This window comes from Chiloscyllium plagiosum, chromosome 6 (assembly GCF_004010195.1).
Source record: "Chiloscyllium plagiosum isolate BGI_BamShark_2017 chromosome 6, ASM401019v2, whole genome shotgun sequence".
Lineage (NCBI taxonomy): Eukaryota > Metazoa > Chordata > Chondrichthyes > Orectolobiformes > Hemiscylliidae > Chiloscyllium > Chiloscyllium plagiosum.
Genome location: NC_057715.1, coordinates 113,610,951 through 113,635,191, shown reverse-complemented (window position 1 = coordinate 113,635,191; position 24,241 = coordinate 113,610,951). Strand labels below are relative to the sequence as shown.

The following is a 24,241-nucleotide window of genomic DNA, read 5'->3' as shown; positions in this document are numbered from 1 at the left end:
AATCATTGGAGACATGGTGCTTTTTCATCTTGAATCAAATGTGGGAAACTATTTGGAATGTTGAGTGGACATGTAAAAGTTTGTTTGCTTTGTGTTTCAATGTATAAAATTATACACAATGTATTCTGATGTAAACCAACTATTGAAACCCTGTTTGAAGATTAAATTCGAGTATCTGAAGACAGGTGATCAGCCAGGACTTGAGTTTAAAATCCTCCTTCACCTTCCATATCTTCCTGTTAATTGCTAAGTTTTAATGGTCTGTGACAACTGTAATAACAAAGAATACTTTTCACTCGCAATACAGGTTCTGATTAAACCAAAGCCTGTGGCTTTCCAGGCCACAATGGTGAGTGAACAGACTCGACAGCTGGTGAGTGAAACTCTGCAGCAGGTCTCAAGGGTCACGGAGGGAAGCAGCTTATCTGGACAAGAAGGCAGTCTGAAGGACGATGCACAATCCTATGCTGAGGGCAGCAGTGGGAGTGGTTCCTCGAGTGACTCTGTACAAATCTCTCATGGTACAAACTCTCAAAATGCTTGCATCTTTTATGTTTTTTCAAATTTGCAGGGTGAGGGATTGAATATAGTTTCAAATGCTTGAGTATGCATCTAATAAGTTATGCAAGGAAGGAACATTAAACTTCAGAAGAATTGGAGCTGAAATATGAACAACAGACTTAATATCTTTTGTCATTTTCAAAAAAAATACAGTGGTAGTACTTAAATGTGTGTCTTCCCATTCTAGTACTCTTCTCTCTCAAATGAAGCTGGGTACAAAATCCCAAGGCAGGAACATAGGGTGTGCATGAACCTTGAGTTATTGAAAGGGAAAGCAAAGGACAATATGTTTATTCCAGTTGGCATCAGTTGTATTTTTATAACTTAAAATGCAGTCTTGTTAGTGTCTGTTTGAATTAAATCATGCATAAGGAAATGGCTGCTATGCTACTCAACTCTTTCTCATTGGATAAGTTGTGGTTGGTGATGGCTGCATGCAGGGAATCATCAAAATGCCAACAGAAATCAGGGATACATCACTAAGATAATTTGATTATTCAACTTCTGTAACTCTCAGCCAATTCTTCTTATTCAGTGAATCTTTTATTCAGTCAGTTCAACCCTTTTTCTGACTGGGAATAGGTGATTTCATTTTCTCTCAGTTCACAGACCACACATTCACTATTTCTTGAAAATAGAATAATGTGTAGCATTTTCCTACAAATTTCTTGTGTTCCTTGTTTCTGCCCTGCCTCAGATTAGGTATTTGTCTGTGTTTTAATTAACACTTAGCCTAACAATAAAACTGCGTGTAGTCACTTTTTCTAATCAAAGACACAAGTAACTGGAATTTCTGTTGTCGGATATAAAAGCAAATATTTTGGAAATCTGAAATAGGTATTCAGGCTAGTCAGTACCTGTGGTGAAGAATAGAGTTTATCTTTCTGTTCGACCTTTTATCAGAACACATGCATGAAGTGTTCTGTCTCCACTGACGCTGCCTAACCTGATGAGTATTTCGAGCCTTTTCTGTCCATTTTGTTATCAGGCCATGATTGTTTAGTCTTTTTTACCCTATTTATCTAGATGGAAAATGTCCACGTCTTGTTTTGAATGTGCCAGTGTGTGCGTGTGAGCAACAAGCTGAACTCCATAATGTGTTAAATTTACAGATTGCGAAAAAAGTCTCAACCAATAGATAAATCAACATGCTTAAACTAAATGCAGATGATAAAAAGTCCAAACTTGATTTTGTGATCTAGCTGGATGTTGATTTGGAGATTTGGTCATCAAGTTCCTGCTTTTATTATAGTGTCTTTCATTTTAGAAATTGTTATCCACTTTTCTCCTGATAATTTTTTGTGTACGTTTTCTAGGAGAGAAAGGCTGATTTCTTTTTGCACATAGTCAAGAGTATTTCTCACATTGTATCTTGTACGAACTTGTTTCACCCAATATTTATCATTATTGTTTGGTGCATTAGTATATCAACAAGTCGTGTTGCAGAGTGGTTGTCAATGGCATACCTGAGTATTTCTCCGTCCCTACCTTGCCATTGTGAAAGATGCTGAATGGAGCCATGACATTTTGTTTGCTCTGTGTGACCACCTCTCTCCTGGATTATTAGCACTAGGTGAAGGCTTCTAGGATGCAAAATTAGTGCAAGTAATACTGTGTATATCCCTATACACCTCCCAGTGGTAGGTGACAACAGAATTGGCAAAGGTTGTCTCCTCTCTCATCTCAGAATTCCTCAAGTTTACAAGGTCATGTGAAAGGCAGGCATTGTTTTAAGAAGTTAACGGGGTGTTTTTGTAGCTAAATGAAGGATTGTGCAAGGCTAGACTCAACATATGATCCAGTGGAACAGAGTGCACTGTTGTTTGATGTGTGACAAGCTGTCTTTGTTCATGTTGCAGAACCGTTTTCAGTATTGATCAGGATATTTAGCTTTATAATCATTGAATAAAGTAAAGGTTGAGTGCATTATAGATTTGAAATATACTTTGTTGAGGTGCCATTTTTAAATGCAAAGCTTTGTGGTCTTCCTTAACCCCTGCTTGTTGTTTTGTCTTAATTGTCACACTAGGCAAAAGCAGATCGTACATCGAGATACAGAAAACCCGAAATAATTATTTGAGTAAGTCCAGATATTGTGCCGTCCCTGTTGCATTTTTAAAACTGACCACTTGTAAGTCTACATGGGATGTCATTCACAACATTTTGTATTTTGTATCTGCTCCCTCCTTTTAGTTTTATCTTTTGAGTATAAGGTATCATCCATTTCACTTTATCCTATGGAATTATTTTTAATTGAAAGGACTATTGCAGTATTCCTATACCATTTCCTTGTTTTCCATGTTTTCATACCTTACTCCCCTTCCAATGAAATTGTTTTGATTAAATTGATGCAGTTCAATGTTCTCGCAATGCTGAAAACAGTAACTCTATGTGCACATACATGTGTATTAAACTTTTCTGACAGGATGAGTTCATATAAATGAGAACAGCTTTTAAAGAGCAAAGTTTTTTGATTAATTTAGAATGATACAGTGAAGCTTTATTCTGAATATTAATCACTGGAGTGAGTAAAGCATTTCAATCCGATCAGTCATACATGATATCTGTGAGTTGTTAGTGACTTGTTGAAATTTAGTTTACATTATTTTTGTGCCAGATAGTCTGTATTATTCTTAAATGGAGTGCTGGCTTTCAAGAGGACAGGCATGTTCTGTCCCTGCACTTAACCTTCTCTGCAGTGCCTCGGGTCCCTTTTAGTTATTGTTAAGTTTTAAGAATTTTTTGCTAATGTGAGGCAATAGATTAGTGGTATTATTAAAAGTCTATTCATGCAGAGACCCTGTTAATATTCTGTGGGCCCAACTTCAAATATGGTGGAAGTTGGAATTTGAATTCAGTAAAAATTTGGAATTAAGACTCTAATGATAGTCATGAAATTGTTGTCAGGAAAAACTCATTTGGTTCACTGATGTCTATTAGGGAAGGAAATCTGTTTTCTGTAACTAGTCAAACCAACGTGAGACTCCAGGCCTACAGCAAAGTGGTCGACTGTTAACTGCCTTATGGACAATAAATGTTGTGATGCCTACCACATCCTGTGAATGAATAGATAAACCTTTAATATGGAATTTGCAGATATAGTAGGCCAATATAATCCACTATAAGCTCATTTATTATTGCAGGGTAGACTCATTATTATAAGGTATCAGAAATGTAGTAGGTGTGCCTCCAGAGCCAGGTCTTGATCTTCATCCAAGAGGCAGGTTGACTAATTACATCTGTGGAGTAGAATCCCTTTGTGATTGCTGAGCTGAAACTTATCAATGTCTCAGAGAGGATTGGTTTTAATACTTAAATTAGAATCCTAAAAGATCAAACTTTCTTTGTCACTTTAATTTAGGTGGCAGCAATTCCAGTAATTGGAAGAGATGAGCTGAGAGTGCTAAGTAACTTGTTCCTTTATCTTAGAAAGGGGCATCAAAGGATTTTGATGGAGAAAACAATTTTTTAATCTGCTGATGCGTGAAGAAAAATATTTAAACGTTTTCAAAAGGGTTGTTCTTCTCCATACATCTATCCTTCCATCACTAGAGGGGTTTCTTCCCAGTTATCTTCACTCATCCTCAGAAGACATTGACGCATGATTAAATTGTTGCCCTGCAGCAGAAGTTTCCTATGTGCTGGACCCATACCACAAGTCTTCACATCTGACTGAGGGGAAAAATCATAGTCAACCTGGATTTAGCAGAAAGGCACTACTGCCATGCAGTCTTGAACATGGTAGTTGTTCTCAGTTATGTTATTAATCACAGATTGGATTGAGGAGTTGACTTTTTGGGGGGACATAGATAGGCAGGTTTTGTACGCAATAAAGGAAAGCAATTTAACTATTTTGTAATAACTTCTTGGAATTCATTTTGGATGTCTCTGTCTGGGTCAACATTTATTATCTATCTCTAGTTGGCCCTTGAGAAGGTTGTGAGCTGCCACATTGAACTGCTGCAGCCCATTTGGACTAAGCAGTCTGACAATGCCATTATCGAGGGAGTTCTAGGATTCTGAAATAGTGACACTGAAAGGATGGTAATAAATTTCCAAGTCAGGGTGATGAGTGGCTTGGCTGTCATGGCACAGATCTCCGAAGTTTCATAGTTATGACACAGAGTTTGAGAGTTCAGTCTCTATTCATGAGACCTCTAGCCTATTTTGATGTTTTAGTGTGGTACTGGAGGTGTCATTCTTAACATTAAACCAGGCTTCTGACTCCCTCTCAAATGAATGAAAAAACAGCAATGTTCTCTCTTCAATGCAGATGAATATTTATCCCTCAGTCGACATCACTGAAATAAATTGTCTTATTGCTGTTTGCTAGCTTTGCCGTGTGCATATTTGCTTTGCTTCCCTACGTTATGACAATGAATGATTCATTGTGGATAGTGCAGAGGGTTGTCAAAGGATACAGCAGGATAAAGAGTAGTTGCAGATATAGGTGTAGAAATGGCAAATGGAGTTTTATCCAGGTAAGTGTGAGGTGTTGCACTTTGGGAGGTCAAATGTAAAGGAAAAGTATGTAGTTAATGGCAGAACCCTGAATGGCATTGATGTACAGAGAGATCTTGGGGTTCATGTCGATAGCTCCTTGAAAGTGGCCATGCAAGTAGATAGGGTGGTAAGGAAGGCGTATGGCATGTCTGCCTTTTATTGGTCAGAGAATTGAGTACAAGAGTCAGGATGTCCTGTCGCAGCTTAATAAGACTTTGGTTAGGCCACACTTAAGATTATTGCGTTCAATTCTGGTTGCCACATTATAGGAAGGATGTGGTGCTTTGGACAGGGTGCAGGAGAGGTTTACCAGGATGCTGCCTGGATAGAAGGGTACGAGCTGTGTAAGGAGAGGCTGGAAAAAGTCGGTGTTTTCACTGGAGGGGAGACTTGATAGAAGTCTATAAAAGTATGAGATGCATAGATAGGGTTGATGATCAGAATCTTTTTCCCAGTGTTGAAATGTCTGAAACCAGGGTGCATGCATTTAAGGTGAGAGGGGGAAAGTTCAAAGGAGATCTGAGGGGAAAATCTTTTAGAGTGATAGGAGTTTGGAATACGTTACCAGGGTTGGAGACAGATACGATAGGGGCATTTAAGAGACTTTAGATAAGCACGGAATGGAGGGTTATGGACCAAGGGCAGGCAGAAGGGATTAGTGTTTAATTTTGAAATCATGTTTGGCACAACTTCATGGGCAAAGGGCTCATTCCTGTGCTCTATTGTTCTATGTTCTTAATTGTTAAGAGTCTAGGGTATTTTGAAGAGTGCAAGGTATAATATTCATGTTTTGTGTGGCGAGGTCAGAGTACCTAGTTGAACTATTGTATTGAAAGATGTTAGAAATTTCATCAGGAAATGAAACTAGGATGATTTTAATAATAGTTATGAAAATTAGGATTTGGGGATTCAATTTAGTTAGAACTAAAATAATTATAGGTATTCTTAATCAATCTGCAGATATGTGGTGAGATTCAAACTTGTGGGGTGGCATGGTGGCTCAGTGGTTAGCATTTGCCACACAGCACGAGGGACCAGGGTTCGAGTCAATTCTCTGATGACTGTCCGGTTGGTGTTTGCACATTCTCCATGTGTCTGTGTGGGATTCCTCCAGGTGCTCCGACTGTCTCTCACTGTCTAAAGATGTGCAGGTTAGCTGAATTGGTCATGCTAAATTGTCCATAGTGCCCACGTGTGTGCAGGCTAGGTCAATCTGCCTTCGGAAATGCAAAGTTACAAGGATGGGGTGGGTCTGGCTGGGATGCTCTTCGGAGAGTTGGTGTGACTCAATGAGCCAAATGAGATTGTATGATCAGGCATGCTGGCTCAGAGGCAGGGACATTCCACTACAAGAGTCCCTCTGTTATAGTTATAGACTGAGTTTGAGCGAGTGAATCTAAAAGTTTGAGTCCTAATTCATTACAAGACACATTCCAGGTACTTGTTTTCATAGGTTTTGCAGGACTTATTAATTGTATCAAAACAAGTATCAAAGCTTTGGTACTTAATTAAAACGTGTTTTTCAGTCAACCCATTTCAAGATGCTGTTTGCAACACAGATTGATTGTGCACATGTCTTGTTTGATTTATTTATTTTGTTCTGTCGACTGAAGTTTTCCTTCAGTCTTCCTTCCTTGTGCAGCCAACCATGAAGAATCACTGCAGATTAACCCTTGCTAGTCACTACCCTTGAGCAGAGACATTCTGAACTCATTGGCTTACGAATGCATGGTCAGCACAAGATTAATCTGAGTTGGCTACGTAATGTGTGCCTAATGCTTATTTGGTTTCTTTAAAAGTAACAACCATTTTAGTGACATCTCTTCCTACTGTCTTCTGATTTACTCTTTCACATGCTAATCATTTTGTAAGATCAACCATTTTATAGCATCTTAACGTAATGATTTTATAGATCTTTACCAAGGTCAGGTGGCACCGATCAATAATTTGTATATCTGCTTGGAGAATGTAGTATCACCCCCAGTAATTAATGTCATCCCAAATGTTCCTACTGGTACATCTCAGTATTCTCCAAAACCTATCAATATCTTTTAGATCAAAAAGACATGCGTAACGCCATTGTAGTTGTTGATGTCTAAAACAGATTTAAAGCTCAAAGTAACGATAAAAACTAATATGCATAGATGTTAGCTGAAGTTTACATTAACTTGAGCCTTAAAAGCAGCCATAAATCTATGTCGTTGCTTTTGTCTTGGTTTATATGACTTCCTCCTTTTATAAAAAATGTTTAACAAAAAAAAACTCAAGCAGAATATTATTTGATTCCTCATTTCCTTAATCAAATCATAAGTTGGTGAAAAATAATTCAGCCCTATAGTTGTATTGTGCCAAAATTTTTTATGGCCTTACAAAGTACTTGTATGTCTCTCAGAATCCGTGCTTTTTTTAGTGGGCCATTGAACATTGTGATCACTTGTTATTGCAGACTACTTCTGTTTAGTGAACATAAAGGAATCAAAAAGATGAATCGAATATTAGATTTCGATGATACTGAATGCAAAGGATAGGAAGTAGTTATATAGAGCTGTGTTTAGACTCAGTCTCGTCTGCTGCATTCAGTTTTGGTCATGCAATTCTCGAAGGATGTATTGACCTTGGAACAGATGCAGCATAAACTACCATGATTATGTCATGGCTTAAATGGCTTATTACATAAGAAATGCAATGCATGCATTGCGTAGCTGAATTTGACAACAAGAAAGGGGGCCTAAACACGATTAACAAAATAATTTAAGGATGGTATTAGATCCAAAGACGAATACAGCGAAGTTACACAAAACAGTAGCAAATCTGAGGACCTGGAACAGTTTAGAATTCAGCAAAGGACAACCAAGGGAAAATTATGTATTCCAACAAACTTGCAAGGAATGTTAAAAGTGGACGTTAAGAGCTTCATAATTATATAAAAAGAGAGAGATTAGTGATTCATCCTAGAGCCTGAAATTGGATAAATGATAATGGGGAACAAGGAAATGGCATAACAATTAATTGATTACTTTTGTTCTGTGCTCACAGATGAAGACACGCAAAACTTTCCAGAAATGCTAGGGAAGTAAGGAGCTGATAGGAAAGAAGAATTGAAGGATTTTAGTGAATAAAAGTAGTGCTGGAGAAATTATTGGGACAGGGCTTGATAATCTACATCCCAGGATGTTAAAGGAGGTAGCCATGGAAATAGTTCTATAGATTCTGGAATTGTCCTGGCAGATTGGAGAGGGACCAGTGTAAGCTCACTGTTTAAAAAAGGAGGTAGGGAGAAAACCTGGAATTATAGACCAGTTTTCCTACTGTTAGTACTAGAGAAAATCTGGAGTCTGTTATGGAGATGTGATAACAAGAGACTTAAAGTATCAGCTATATTACTTAAAGTCACTATGGATTTATGAGAGGCGAAATCTGGTATTTTGTGGTTCTAACTAGAGGAATACATGATGGAGAATAAGACATGTGATTTGTTTAGATTTTCGGACCTTTTTGATAAGATCTCACATCAGAGTTTAATGTATAAAATCGAAGCAAATGGGATTTATGATAATATACTAGCGTAGATTGAGAATTGGTTAGCACACAGAAAATAGAGTCTGAATAAGTGGGCCATCTTCAGTTGAAAGTAGTGACAAATACAGTACCTCAGGGATCAGTGCTTGCATCCTAGCTATTCACTACATATAAATGATTGGATGAGGGTATAGTGTAACATTTAAAGTTTGGGAGCAAAAAACAAGGTTTGAGTGAGAGTCATGAATAGGATGTAAAGTGGCTTCAGGATTGTTCAGACAAGTTATGAACAGATAAATATGTGATGGATACAACGTAACGTGGATAAGTAAAGGTTTTGCTTCAGTAGGTTAAAAAAATCTACTCCATTTAAATGGAGTAGATTTATGAACAGAAGGACCTGGGTATTCTTGTATGCTTAAAAATGTGTTGCTGGAAAAGCGCAGCAGGTCAGGCAGCATCCAAGGAGAAGGAGAATCAATGTTTCGGGCATAAGCCCTTCTTCAGGAATGAGGAGGGTGTGCCAAGCAGGCTAAGATAAAAGGTAGGGAGGAGGGGCGTTGGGAATGCGATAGGTGGAAGGAGGTTAAGGTGAGGGTGATAGGCCGGAGAGGGGGTGGGGGTGGAGAGGTCGGGAAGAAGATTGCAGGTCAAGAAGGCGGTGCTGAGTCTGAGGGCTGGGACTGAGAAAAGGTGGGGGGCAAGAAGCAAGCAGGTGTAGCAATAGACAATAGGTGCAGGAGTAGGCCATTCGGCCCTTTGAGCCAGCACCACCATTCATTATGATCATGGCTGTATCCTGTTCCTGCCTTATCCCCATAACCCTCGATTCCACTATCTTTAAGAGCTCTATCCATCTTTTTCTTGAAAGTATCCATAGACTTGGCCTCCACCGCCAATTGGGGCAGTCCATTCCATATATGCATATATTCGTAGCAGGTAATTACGAAGCCAAATGTTATGTTTGCCTTCATTGCAAGAATGTTTGAGATTGGGAGCAAGGAAGTCTTACTATAGTTGTACAGGGCATTGGTGAGATCACACCTGGAGTATTGTGTGTAGATTTGGTCTCCTAAGAAAGGTGATCCAGACAAACGGTTAGTTTCAGACTGCCATGAGGAGAAATTATTTCACTTGGTGGTGAACCTGTGGAACAGCAGGCTGTGGAGATGATCTGACTGAGTACTTTTGAGAAAGAAGTAGCTCTTTTAGAAGCTGAAAGTGTCAAGGTCTAGGGAGAGAGAGCAGAAGTATTGTGTTTTCAACTTGGTCATCTTGAATAGTGAGTCAGTTGAAAGGAATCAATATTTTCTAATCTGTCTATTCAGAGATGTTATTACAAATTTCAAGCAGGTAAAACTTGAATCAGACCTCCAGGCCCAGAGGTAGGGACACTACCACTATTCCACAAGACCCCCCTGCTTTTAAAGGATTAGGTTACAAGGTTAAAACTACTTTTTATTTTATTCCCCTAATTTTTGAAGTTTAAAGGGTAAACGTTAACTGCTCCCTACCATTTTTATAATGGAAAATAGGGTTGGGCAACGAATGTTTTGTCAGCACTGCACAGATTCCATTAAAGAATGGTTTTAAAAATCCATATCTGATAATTACAATAATATTTTTTAGAGTGGGAATTACGAAACCACGGTAAATTCAGAAAATGGTTTATTCTTAAAGTGAGAACCTAGCCATTATGGTTGAAATTAAGAAGCTGGTCAAGTTCGAGAAATGGAGATTTGTCAATATAGATCAGCCATGAACTGATATAAGTGGCGAGTTTTAAGAAGATTTGTAGCACCGTTTGAGATTCTGAATGTAAGTTTGCTCACTGAGCTGGCAGGTTTGTTTTCAGACATTTTGTCACCATACTAGATAATATCATCAGTGAGCCTCCAGTAAAACATTAGTGGTATAGCCTGCTTTTTATTTATGTGTTTAGGTTTCCTTGGGCTGGCGATGTCATTTCCTGTTCTTTTTCTCAGGGGGTGGTAAAGGGGTCCAATTCAATGTGTTTGTTGATAGAGTTCCTGTTGGAATGCCATGCTTCTAGGAATCCTCGTCTATCTCTCTGTTGGCTTGTCCTAGGATGGATGTGTTGTCTAAGTCGAAGTTGTATTCTTCCTCATCTGTATGTAAAGATACTAGTGAGAGTTGGTCATGTCTTTTTTTTGTGGCTAGTTTTCTGCCTGTTTGTCCAATGTAGTATTTGTTACTGTTCTTACTTGTCTGTGTATGGTCTTTCAATTCATTAGCTGCTGTTTTAGTGTGTTGGTGGGTTCTTGGGCTACCATGGTGCCAAGGGGTCTGAGGAGTCTGGCAGTCATTTCTGAGATGCCTTTGATATAGAGGAGACTGGCTAGGCTTTCTGGATGTGTTTTATCTGCTTGTTTAGGTTTGTTGCTGAGAAATCGGCAGACTGTGTTCATTGAGTACCCATTCTTTTTGAATACACTGTATTGGTGATTTTCCTCTGTTCTTCATAGTTCCTCTGTGCTGCAGTGTGTGGTAGCTCGTCAGAATAATGTTCTAATACAGGCCCGTTTGTGGGTGTTGGGACGGTTGCTTCTGTAGTTCAGTATTTGGTCCGTGTGTGTTGTTTTCCTGTAGATGCTGGTTTGAAATTCCCCATTTGCTGTTCGCTCTACTGTGACATCTAGGAATGGCAATTTGTTGTTATTTTCCTCCTCTTTAGTGAATTTTATGCCAGTAAGGGATTAGCACTTAAGTGAAAAGCAGGCAATACCGCCAGTGCTTCACTGGAGGCTCGCTAATGATGTTACCTAGTATGATGACGAAACATCTGAAAACGAACCTTCCAGCTCAGCGAGCAAACTTACATCCGGAACTCATATAAGTAGATGTGGAATAGGCTTAGGAACAGTGACATTTATTGCTCCTCTGAGAGTCAAAATGAGTTTTAATGTGATATATGATCAAAAGGATAATTAAATCCCTGTCCTCAAATGACAGATCTTGAACAGAAACCTAACGGATTCTTTTGGTGTAGTGGTGACGTCCCTACCTCTGAGTCAGGAGGCCTGGTTTTAAGTCCCACCTCCTCCAGAGGTGTGTCATAATGTACCTAAATCAAAGATTGATTCAGAAAATTTGTAATCCAACTCTATAGAACACTAGAATTTTAAAAATTGAACAGGAACCTGGCTGACTTTCTTCTGAATGCTGAAGCAATTACTCTAGTTGAAATTAATGAACTCAACACAAGCTTGGAATTGTCTGCACAGTTTACTTACCTGCTATTGTTAACAACTGAACAGTCAGGAGAACTGACTGTACATAGATGTATCTGTATGTATGCGTGAATATATTTTGTGGGGGGGGGGTGCATGTGTATCTACGTGAGAATGAGTGTGTGTTTCTGTATCGATGCAAATGGGAATGTGGGGTGTGTATGCACAAGCATATGTAGATGTTTATAGCTGTATGTGTGAAGAGAAAAGTGGAAGCTTTCAGTGTACCAGTTACATCATAATGTTCTAAATGTGACTTCTTGTTTCGCAAAGTAGAAGTTCAGATTTGAGGTACTGCAACTTTAATAAAATTTGTGCTTTTAATTGCAGACTCTCAGCAAGTAGTCCATGTTATTTCATCAAGGAGCCAGGATTGGGCAGAACATGAAGTTGCCATGGACACCAGCCCTACAATCATCTACCAGGATGTTTCTGGAGAACCCCAATCAGCCACTTCCACCATTAAAGCACTGCTGGAACTCCAGCAGACAGGTGTGCATTTTATTAAACTGCTGGCTTAATGTGGGGAGAAGTATTGTGATGGTGGAGAAGTGGACTAATGCTTCCATTCTAAAAAATTGACAGGCTTAAGGAAACTGAATTTCCCTTCAGCCATCCAAATTTTTACTTTGTGCAGAGGGAGGTTGAAGCAAACATTAGCAAACAATATTTTATATTTTTATATTACTTTTGATGAAACATTGCATGACCTGTCACAAAGGACATTATATAGGTGACACTGAGCCACCTAAAGGAGATGTGAGGTCAGATAACCAAAATGTTTGATGTGAAATGATAGGTTTTAAGGAATGACTTGAGAGGAAAGCAAGATATAAAGATAGATGGAGAGTATTCCAGAGTTTAGGACTGAGGCAGCCATTAGTGGTAGAACAGCTAAAATCAGGGATGCAGTTTGAATTAGAGGAGTGCAGATGTGTCAAAGGGTATGGGACTGCAAGAATTGAGTTAGAGGTATAATGCCATGGGAGTATTTGATGGCATGAGAAATTTAAAATCACTGTTGCTTCCAGTGTAGGTAAGTGAGCACAGAATGGAACATTTGTTTCAAGTTAAGGCATAGGCAGTGCACTTTTGGATGGCCTTCAAGGTTACAGAGGGTAGAATTTGGTATGCCAGCCAAGAGTGTGACAAGTCTAAATGTAACAAATGTATGAATCATGGTTTGAGCTGAGACAGAGGCTTGTTCGAGCAAGTTTGTGGAGGTGAAAATAGACAATGTCAGTGATGGCACAAGTACAAGATCTGAAGATCACCTTGTTAAATGTGACTGAGAAATAGGAAGGGGCCAAGGACATATCCTTTGTGGGACAGGAACATCAGTAAATGATGCTCTGAGTTTTCTTGAAAAGGTAGCATTGGGATTAGTTGAGTATAATCCCACCCAGTTGGTTGACAGCGGAGAGGAGTTTAAATAGGATGTGGTGGTCAATATGCAAAGGCTGCAGACAGATCAGGAGTGACAGGGAAGGAATGTCTACCTTTGTCACAGTCACGTAGAATATCATTTGTGACCTTAAGAGTAGTTTTAATACTATGCTGGGACATCTAATTGGCTGGCTCAAAATTGGTGACAAAGAAACCATTTGCACATAATTTCAAAGGTAAGAGTGGATGGGAGAGCAATTTGAGAAGGTCTGCAATAAAAAAGGAATCTTAGTGTTTTCTTAGGATGTTGCCAGGACTAGAGGTCTCCAGTTATAAGGAGAGGCTGGATAGGCCTCTATGCTCTTTCACTAGAGCATAGGAGATTGAAGGGTGACCTTATAGAGGTTAATAAAATCATGAGAGGCACAGGTAAGACGAATTGCAAAGGTCTTTTCTGTAGGGTGTGGGACGTTCAAAACTAATGGGTGTATTTTTAAAGTGAGTGGAGAAAGATTTAAAAGGGACTCTAGGTGGAACTATTTCACGCAGAAGGTGGTTTTTGTGGAATGAACTGCCAGTTTTAAGTGGTGATACGGGTACAGTTACAACATTTAAAAGACATTTGGTCAAGTATGTGAATAGGAAAGGTTTAGAGGGATGTGGGCCAAATGCAGGCAAGTTGGTCTCATTTATTTTGGAAAACTTGGTCGGCATGGGCGAGTTGGACCGAAGGATCTGGTTTGTGCTGTATGACTATGATTCTATGAAATAATGATCAAGTTTAGCGGATGATAGCAGGATATAACCAATGGTCTATCCAGACCAGGTGATGGCTAATCCCGCTGTCCACCATATCCTTTTTGGAATGTGCATTCCTCAGCCTTAAAGGATCAGTGATGAGGGCAGTACTGGGGGAACAGCCTGGGTGAGAGAAATCAGTGCTTTTGTTTGGGGCTAGGAATGAAAGCTGAGATTGAGCAAAGCAGTAGCTACTGATATATTGTGCCGATGGAGGGTTTAAGGCTAGAGAGTTGGGATTTTGAAGGTACACCAGCGAGTGAATTGGGAAGTCATTTCTTTCCAGACAGGGATACAAAAGGATATAGTTTTGGGGCACAGAAGGCACATGAAAGTGGGAACAATGCAAGGAACTTACCAGAGATAAACCTATCTGTGCAATTGGATTAGCAAGTCCATGTGGAATGTCAAGATGAAAGGAATGAAAATGGTATGTTTACACAAAAGCAAGGTTTGGGGATAATAAGAGAGCAATGAACTCATGGGAGAGCAAACATGATGATTTGGAATAGAAGTTAAAATCCGTTGATGATGAGAAGTTACTCTATGCAATGACTCTGGGAGTAAAACTGTGGCGCTTATCTCATTGATTAAAAAATGTATTTTTATCATACTTGGGATGTGGTAGACAATGACAGTTTTGAAATTGGTATTATTATGGAATTCTTTGAAAAGGTAACATGCATGGTCAGAGGAACAATAGATGTAATATATTTGGATTTCGAAAGGTGTCTGGTAAGTACCACACAAGGCTACTTAATAGAAATGGAATTAGCTTTATTGTCACGTGCTCAAATGAATACAGTGAAAAGTTTACAAATCACCACTTAAGGCACCATTTAATGTACCTAGATACAGATTCTTAAGTATAAGTTCTTTGGGAATAATATTTAGAAAAATAAAGAAGAATAAAGTCCAGCATTACAGATCATATGAATAGAGTCATAGAGATATACTGCATGGAACATATTTTAGTAAAATAAAGAAGTAAAAAGGTAAGAATAACAGTCTTCCCAACCCAGTCCACGCTGGCACCTTGCCTCCAATCTGTGACGGGTCTTGACTCTGCGAGACCAGGAGACTGCTCTGGAATCATTTCAAGACCAGAAGTGCATGCTGAGGACAAGTAGGACTGCCGAGAGACAGCAACGCTGGGCCTGTGCTGACACCGGGAGTTCAGGACATCACCTAGAAGAAAGAAGGAAAAAGAAACACGAAAGAGAAATAAAGAAATAAAAGAAAATAAACGGTCGGAGCAACATGCTCTGACTGAGGATTCCTACTCTGCTTCAATCTTGGAATTGCTTAAGAGCCAGTGGTGCTAACAATGGTCTGTTAGAATGGGTAAAGAATTGGCTAACCATAGGAGACAGTTGGATTAAAGCAGACATTTTCAATCTATGTTAATTACTTCGATGAGAGAAGTGAAGGTGCTATTGCTCAGTTTTCAGATGGCACAAAAGCTTGTTGAGAATTCAAGATACGAAGATGACACAATCTACAGAGAGATATAGACAGGTTGAGTGAGTAGTCAAGAACTTGACATTTTGAATATAATGTGGGAAAGTACAAAGTTTTGCACTTTTCCAGTTATTTAAATCGAGAAAGCTGCAGCACAGAGGAATTTGGGAATCTTTGTCCGTGAATGTCAAAAAGAACTGTTTCCTAAGGTCAGTGAGGAAGAGAGAAGACATATGGAATGTAGGCCTTTATTTCAAAGGGAATGGAGTATAAAAATACTGCTAAGTCTTGCTAAAACTATAGAAGGCACTAGTCAGACCATAGCTTGGATGTTGTGACTAGTTTTGGGCTCCTTATCTTAGGTAATATGTACTGACATTGGAGGCGATCCAAAGAAGGTTCACAAGGTTGCTGCAGGGTATGGAGGGACTGTCAGTGAAAGTGGTAAGTTGAGTTGTACTCATTTGAAGGATGACATGAGACTGAACTGAAACATTTAAGATTCAGAAGGGACTTGACCGGGTTAATGGGAAGAGGTTGTTTCTTCTTGTAGGAAAGTCTATGACCAAAGGGTGTAATCTGAGAGTGAGCGGTCACCCACTTAAATTTTCTTCTTAGAGGATAGTGAATCTAGAATTAATTAGAGAGTTGTCGAGGCTTCAAAGCCTTATGGTAGGAGACTTAGAACAAAATAAATGAGAAATTGCAAGAGGAATGAGGAATTAGACAAAATGTGATCAAAACAACTTTCATCAGCTAAGGTTCCATTAACATATCCTGAATGTTGGGCTATTATGTCCTGGATAACTGAAACTCCAGAGTTCCATGGTCACAATAATTAACCCACAAATTCCCAACCACTTCAACTGGTCTTGTGACCAACAAGCCTGCATTTGTCATTTTAAAAAAAAGCTGTGCCTTAAAGTGCTGGAGATGTGTCACTCTAGGCATATTTTCTATTTGCTTTTGAGGGTATCACTGGCTAGGTTGGCATTTGTTGCCATCTGTAATTGCCAGAGAGCAGTTAAGAGTTAACCACATTGCTGTGATTCTAGAGTCGCATGTAAGCCAGATGAGACAAGAACAGCAGATCTTCTTTCCAAAGGGACATTTCCGAACCTTTTTACAACAATCAATATGGATTATATAGCCACCAGTAGGCCAACTCTTTATTCCCAGATCTTTAGTGAATTCAAATTTCACCAGCTGATATTGTAGGACTTGATCCTATGTCCACAGAACATTGGCCTGGACTTCTGGATTACTAATCCAGTGACATTTAACAGTCTGCCACCAACACCCTTTTCTGACCATGAAGGAAATTACCATACATTGTTGAATGCAATACTATATCCAGGCTCTGGCACTTTAATAAATTTTAATTTGAACTTGTATTTGCTAGATTTATTTTATTCTGGGATCAGGGTCTCACTGTGTTAGCATTCATTGCCTATACCTAATTGCACTTGAGAAAGTGATAGTGCAGTGTTTTCTTGAACTGCTGCAGTCCATTTGCTGTAGGTGTTGTTAGGGAGGGAGTTTTAGGATTTTGACTCAATTGCAGTGAAGGAATTGTGATCTGTTTCCAAGTTAGGATGGTAGGTAGCTTGGAGGGGAACTTGTAGGTGGTGGTGTTTACATGTATCGGTTGCTTTTGTCTTTCTAAATGGTAGAAGCTGTGTGTTTGGCGTGTGCTGTCTAAGGAGCATTGTTGAATTTCTGTGCTGCATCTGTAGATGGTGACACTGCTGCTACTCTTTAATAAAGGGAGAGAATGTTTGCGAATTTGATGTCAGTCATCGGCTCCTTTATGCTGAACTATGGAGATCCAGGCGATAAATTACTCGCTGCAGGGCTCCTAGTGTCTGGCCTGCACAGTATTTGAGGCACAGTATTTATGCGATTGCAAATACAATGCTGGAGAATCTCAGCTGATCTGTGAGCATCTGTGGAGAGAGAGAAACACTTAGTGTTTTGAGTCAGGTGTAATTCTTCTATTAAAACTCCTAATTCTTGTGGTGGCCTTTATGTGGTTAGTCCGGTTCAATTTCTGGTCAGTGGTAACCATCCAGGATGTTGACTGTAGGGAGTTCATTGAATGTCAAGAGACGATGGTTGTAATCTCTCTCGTTCGAAATGCTCATTGCCTGGTGCTTGTGTGCTGTGAATGTTACTTGCCATTTGTCAGCCCATGTCTCTTGCATTGTTTGGGTCTTAACTGCATTTTTACATTGACTGCATCAGTGTCTGAGATGTTTCGAATGATGCTGAATGTTGTACAATCATCAGTGAACATCTCAATTTCTGACCACAAGAAAGGTAATTAATGAAGCAGCTGAAGATTATCAGATCTAGAATGGTATCCCAAGTAACTCCTTTTAGAGATGTCCTGGAGCTGAGATAACTGACCTCCAACAACTATTAACTGTCTTCTCTGTGCCAGATATTATTCAAACCTGTGGAGAATTTTCACTATTGAGTCTAGGTTTGCTAGGTTTGTTGCCACACTCTCTCAAATATGGCCTGATGTCAAGGGCAGTCACTCTCATCTCACCTTTGGAATTCAACTCTTTTGTCCATGTTCCTAGTGTCTGTGCCTTTCCTTCCTCATTCCTTTAACTCTATCATATTGTTTTGCACTTTTCCCAAGGAAATAGCAGGTTGACAATGTGTTCAAAGACTCCCACCCATCACACTGACTGCCATGTGTAAAAGTTCTAGGTAGATTTGGTTGATCAGCAGCTTTTGCTTTGCTTGCCCTCGCATACAGAATAAAGTAAGAACAAAGAAACATACAGCACAGGAACAGGCCCTTCGGCTCACCAAGCCCACACTGACACAAGACGCCTTTCTAAATTAAAACCCTTTAGCCTCCTATTCCCCTCTTTGTTGCCTACTTGTGAATCTGTTAAGATTTTTTTTAAGGTTTCAGTTGTATCTGATTCTGCCACCTCTTCTGGAAATGCAATCCAAGCTCATGTGTTTCTTTTAAAAAAAAGCCTTGCCTCTCACATCTCCTTTTAAACTTTCCCCCCTTTACCTTAAAGCTATTTCCTATAGTAATTGGTATACAATCCATACCTCTCAACAATATGTAAACTTCTATCAAGTTGTCCCTCAGCCTCTGATGTTGAAGTGAAAACAAACCAAGTTCGTCAATTCTTTCCTCATAGCTAATACCCGCCAAACCATGCAACAACCTAGTAAATCATTTCTGTACCCTCTCCAAAACTTCCACAATCTTTTGGTCGCATAGTGACCAGAACTGTGCATGATATTCCAATTGTGGCCCAACTGAACTTCTATACAGCTGCAACGTAACTTGCCAATTTTTATACACTATGCTCCAACCAATCGAGAAAAGCATACTGTATGTCTCTTTGACTACCTTATTTATCTACTTGTGTTGTCACTTACAGGGAACTGTGGACATGTATGCCTAGGTCCCTCTGTAATTCCTCAGGGTTCTGCTATTTACTGTGTACTTCCCTCCTGCATTACACTGTACAAAATGTATCCCCTTATGTTTGCCTGAATTAAATTCCATCTACCATTGCTCCATTGAAGTCTCCAGCCTACTTATATCTTGTTGTATCCTCTGGCACTCCACTCTCAGCAGCTCCCCCAATCTTGTGTCATCCACAGACTTACTAATCAGACCAGCTGCATTCTTTTCCAGATCATTTATATAAATTACAGAAAACAGGGGTCCCAGCACTGATCCCTGCAGAACACCCCTGGTTCCAGATCTCCAGTCAGAAAAGCACTCTTCCACTGATACTCTTGTCTTCTTTGACCAAGATATTCTGTATCCATCTTAACAGACTCACTGTGAATCCCATGTGACTTCACCTTCTGTAGCATCCTTCCATTTGGGGCTTTGCTAAAGTCCCTGTAGGCAACATCCACCACCCTGCTCTCATCAGTCATCTTTGTCACTTCTTCAAAAAAAACTCAATCAAGGTTGTGAGGAAAGACTTCCCCCTGCAGAAAGATATGGTGCCTATCGCTAATAAGTCCATATTTTTCCAAATGTGAGTAAATCCTATTCCTAAGAATCTTTTTCCAAGAATTTGCCTGCTACTTATGTAAGACTTACTGGCCTGTAATTTTTCAGATTATCCCTGTTGTCCTCCTTAAACAAAGGAACAACTTTGGTTATTCTCAGATACAAAGATTTCATACAAGGCCTGAGCAATTTCCTCCCTTCCGCATCCCCCCCCACCCTCAACCCAGTGTTCTGGGATAGATTCCATCAGGTCTTGGGAACTTGTCTACCTTAGTGCTTTTCAAAACAGCCAACACCCCCTACCAATGGTTGTATGGTAAGGTGAGAGCTAAAAGAGCTGATAACTTTTACATTGTCTGAAAGGAGTTACCTAAAGATGGTGCTTTAGTTAGGTATAACTGAGTGCTGATTGCCAAAAAACTGTTACAATTACCTGTAACACTTTATTCTGTGAAGGAATTGTTTTGTTTTGAAGCAAAAGAGGACACAATTTCTGTTCTGTTCTGTTTCAATTGTAGCCTGTAGCCTACTCTTCATTGCAGTGATTGTAGACCTGACTGGTGACAAATTTGTTGAAGCATCTCCATTATGTTTTTAGCACGGGTCATTAATCCATTGTGTATACACCAGTTCTTGGTGCAGTAAATTCAAAACTAACTTTGCTGCCGTCCTCACTTTGCTTTCATAGCTTTGCTTTTTGGTTTGCAAAACATTTATTCTGTTTGTTTCTCAAGGATGCAGGGTTTCTTATAACAAAGCAATTAGTGCTCTGTGCAAAACAATGTCTCCTGTGCCTCTCATTTTGGGCTTGAGTTAAATTGATGATCCCTTGTATCAACTTCCCAAACAGAGGAGCAAGCCTCTCCTCACTCACCATACTAAAAACCTTCCTAATTTGAAAAACTTTATAATTTCTTCTCTTGACCTTCTTTGCTCCAGTGAACATTGTCCCAGTGTCTCAAATCCATCCGTATTAATTATAGTTTCCCATTATTAGCATAGTCATGACTAGTCTCTGCCCTGCAATCTCTATGGTTTGAATTTCCTTGTCAAAGATCGTACAGTACCAGCTATCACTTGCCCATTACTTTACTTTATTCAAATTTGCTATTGTATATTTACTCTATCCCCATGACTTCAGCTCATTGTATTTTCATTAGTTGTTTAATCACACCCATGTTGCGGACTTATACATGACAGTGAATGGATAACCATATTTACTGTTCTTTGGTCTGCACTGACTCAGCTGATCTTGTCTGATGTGAGAAAAATCAGTCAGTGTTCATGCTAGGGAGTAGCATTAATTCCTGTCGAAATGTTTATGCTTACAGGTGTTGTTCAAGTGCAGACAAGTTCTGAGCAGTGTTTTTGACTCTATTTTGGTGAGGAGCAATTTGGTCTAAGGAAAATGATTTGGACATTTCTCTGTATTTGGTGTAGGTAAAGAAAAATCGGAGTCTAAATCTCGGCAGCCAACTATTGACCTCAGTCAGATGGCAGTCCCAATCCAAATGACACAGGAAAAGAGGTTGTCACCAGAAAGCCCTGCCATCACTGCTCTTGATTCGGAGCTAGCTTCAGAGTACTTCAACTCTGGTAAGTGCCCCCTACTTGAAGTCAAAAGAGAAGTTTCTGAAAATGACAATATGTTTAGATGCATGGTAAATAAATATCAGTTAATTTCCAGACTTTAATAAAGGAATAGCAGTGCAAATAGTTTTCTTTTTTAGTCACCTTTTTTAGCTTTGTGCCAGAAGTTGACTGAGCCTGAGAACCTGACGTTTATTATCATCAATGTCAAAAAGTGCAGCGCTGGAAAAGCACAGCAGATCAGGCATAATCCGAGAAGCAGGAGAGTCGACGTTTCGAGCATAAGTTCTTCATCAGGAATACTAATGCTCGAAACGTTGACTGTCCTAATCCTTGGTTGCTGCCTGACCGGCTGTGCTTTTCCAGCACTGCACTTTTTGACTCTGGTCTCCAGCATCTGCAGTTCTCACTTTCTCCTATTATCACTAAACTATTAATCCAGAGACTCTGGTAATGTTCTGGGGATCAGGGTTCAAATTTGAGTTCGTTATCAAAAACACCTGGAATTAAGAGTCTGATGATGGTCATGAAACTGTTGTCAATCGTTACAAAAGCTCGCATGGTTCACTCATATCCTTTTAGAGTCATAGAGATGTACAGCCCAGAAATAGACCCATCAGTCCAACTCGTCCTTGCCAACCAGATATCTTAACCTAATCTAGTCCCATTTGCCAGCACTTGGTCCATATCCCTCTGAACCCTTCCTATTCATATACCCATCCAGATGCCTCTTAAATGTTGTAATTGTACCAGCCTCCACTACTTCCTCTAGCAGTGCATTCTATACATGCCCCATCCTCTGTGTGAAAAGGTTGCCCCTTAGGTCCCTTTATTATATCTTGCTCCTCTCGCCCTAAACCTGTGCCCTCTAGTTCTGGACTCCCCCCTCCCCAGGGAAAAGACTTTGTCTATTTATCCTATCCATGCCCCTCATGATTTTATAAACCTCTAAGGGAAGGAAATCTGAAATCCATACCTGGTCTGGTCTACATGTGAATCCAGATCCACAATAATGTGGTTGAGTCTTAACTGCCCTCCTAGCAATTTGGTTAGGCAATAATTGCTGATCTAGCCAGTGATACCCACATTCGGTTATGAATTAAAGAAAAACTTTGAAATCTAATCTAGTACCAATTTATATTGGAATAGTTGCAAAGCTGATGATGAAGACACTTGTATTTGTTCTTCTTCAGTTTTAGGCTATTTATACCATATTTTAAGTTGATTGGATGAGCTTTCTATAATTATTCTCAGCTTCTTTAGGTTGAGGAACAATAACGAGAAAGAGAGAGATTCTGTCAGGGATTCTGTCCACTGAGTGAAATCAGATGATATTTTATTACAATAAAAAAGCATTTGCTGAAAGAAGTAGCTTTCATCTGTGAAGGCTTTAATCACTAGAACCTGCAAATACTAGCTGTTTAAAGTCATCAGTAACAAAAGCGAATGCTGACCTTGTCATAATACAAGGCATACCATTGCCTTCAGGAGAAAAACACTGTGGGGTGAGAACAAATGGAAAAAAAAATTTCCAAACTCAGCTTATTTATATTTATTGACATGTATATGCACTTGCATTGTGACACCATGATCCATGGCACTACCAGCTTGAGACTCTCTCTCTCTCTCATGAAGCGTTGCAACACTAAATTCTCATAGATTTTGATATTTCTGCCAAAGGAACGTTCCTTGCAAGTAGTTCCTTGCAAGTAGGATTGATGCTTAAACCCTTTATGAATTGGCGTAATGTCGGCTATCCAAGGTGATGGGTTTCTTAAAAAGGGCATTGGATGTTTTTAATGATAAATACGTTTTTATATGGCCAGTTTATTGTCCATTTCTAATAGCCTTCAAACTGAGTGGCTTGTGAGGACCATTTTGATAGGCATTTAAGAGTGAATCATATTGCTGTGAATCTGGAATCACATGTAGACTAGACCAGGTAAGGACAGCAGATTTCTTTCCCTAAAGACATTAGTGAACTGGATTGATTTTTTAAAAAATTCATTGGTACTATGTGGGCATTGCTGACTGGTCTAGTCATTTATTGCTCATCCCTACTCAAACCCTAGAGAAGATGATTGTGAGCTGCTGCCTTAAACAGCTGAAATCCATTTGGTTTAGGTAGATCCACAATGTCATTAGGGAGGAAGTTCCAGAACTTTGACTCAGCGACAATGAAGGAAAGATCATATATTTCAAAGTCAGGATGGTGGTATTCCCACATATCTGCTGCTCTTGTCCTCCTTTATGGTAATGGTTGTGGGTCTCTAAGGGGTTTGATGAATTTCTGCATTGCATCTTGGAGATGATAGACTTCTTGCTACAACTGAGCATGGTGGAGGGGGTGGATATTTACAGGGTGGTACCAATCAAGTGGGCTGCTTTGTCCTGGATGGTGTCCAGCTTCTCGAGTACTATTGATGCTCCACTCACCTAGGCAAGTGGGAAGTATTCCAATACATTCCTCACTTTTGCCTTGCAGATGGTGGACAGTCTCTGGAGAGTTGAGAGGTGAGTTACTTGCTGTAGGATTCCTAGCATCTGACCTGATATTGTAGTCCTCGTATTTATATGTTAAATCCAGTTCAAATTCTGTTTCCAGTTTATGGAAATTGACAATGTTTACATGGACAATTATGCTAGCTTTTAAATCCAGATTTTCATTGAACTCAAATTTCACCATCAGTTGTGGTGACTATTAGACTGGAATTCTGGATTACTAATCCAGTGAGATTATCACTATGCCACTCCTTCTAAACACAAGCACCCCCACCTCCAATAGTTCTAAGGAAGGTCACTGGACCTGAAATGTTAATTCTGATTTCTCTCTACAGATACTACCAGACCTGTTGAGCTTTTCCAGTAATTTCTGTTTTTGTTTCTGATTTCCAGCATCTGCAGTTCTTTAGGTTTCTTCCCTGCCCCCTGCTAGTTTCTGCAATAGTTGTTAGCAGCAACTATAGATGTGAGAAATGTTCTACATCAAGATAAGGTTGGAAAGTGCACTCACCACCTAGCTAGAAGCAGGTTGTTTCTAATTTCTAGTAAAAGAAAGCAAACTAATTCTGATGCCTTTAGCCTTGTACTTCCAAACATTCTTTACTTCTCTCTTTTATTACTTGCTGCATTTGGTCCTTATTGGATAAATTCCTCTGGGGAA

At 39.5% G+C, this 24,241-nt stretch overlaps 1 protein-coding gene across 10 annotated transcripts in view; it reads left to right on the top strand.

The window, feature by feature from the left end:
• The window catches only part of emsy (EMSY transcriptional repressor, BRCA2 interacting), an 89,523-nt gene that overhangs the window by 44,119 nt on the left and 21,163 nt on the right, over positions 1-24,241 (top strand). For 9 of the 10 annotated variants that reach the window (XM_043692462.1, XM_043692459.1, XM_043692458.1 and 6 more), the window contains 4 exons: positions 308-521; positions 2,591-2,641; positions 12,165-12,326; positions 20,929-21,084. In XM_043692462.1, coding sequence (XP_043548397.1) covers positions 308-521; positions 2,591-2,641; positions 12,165-12,326; positions 20,929-21,084 — 583 coding nt within the window. The remainder of the gene's footprint in view (positions 1-307; positions 522-2,590; positions 2,642-12,164; positions 12,327-20,928; positions 21,085-24,241) is intronic. The other variant, XM_043692460.1, reaches the window with a different exon arrangement.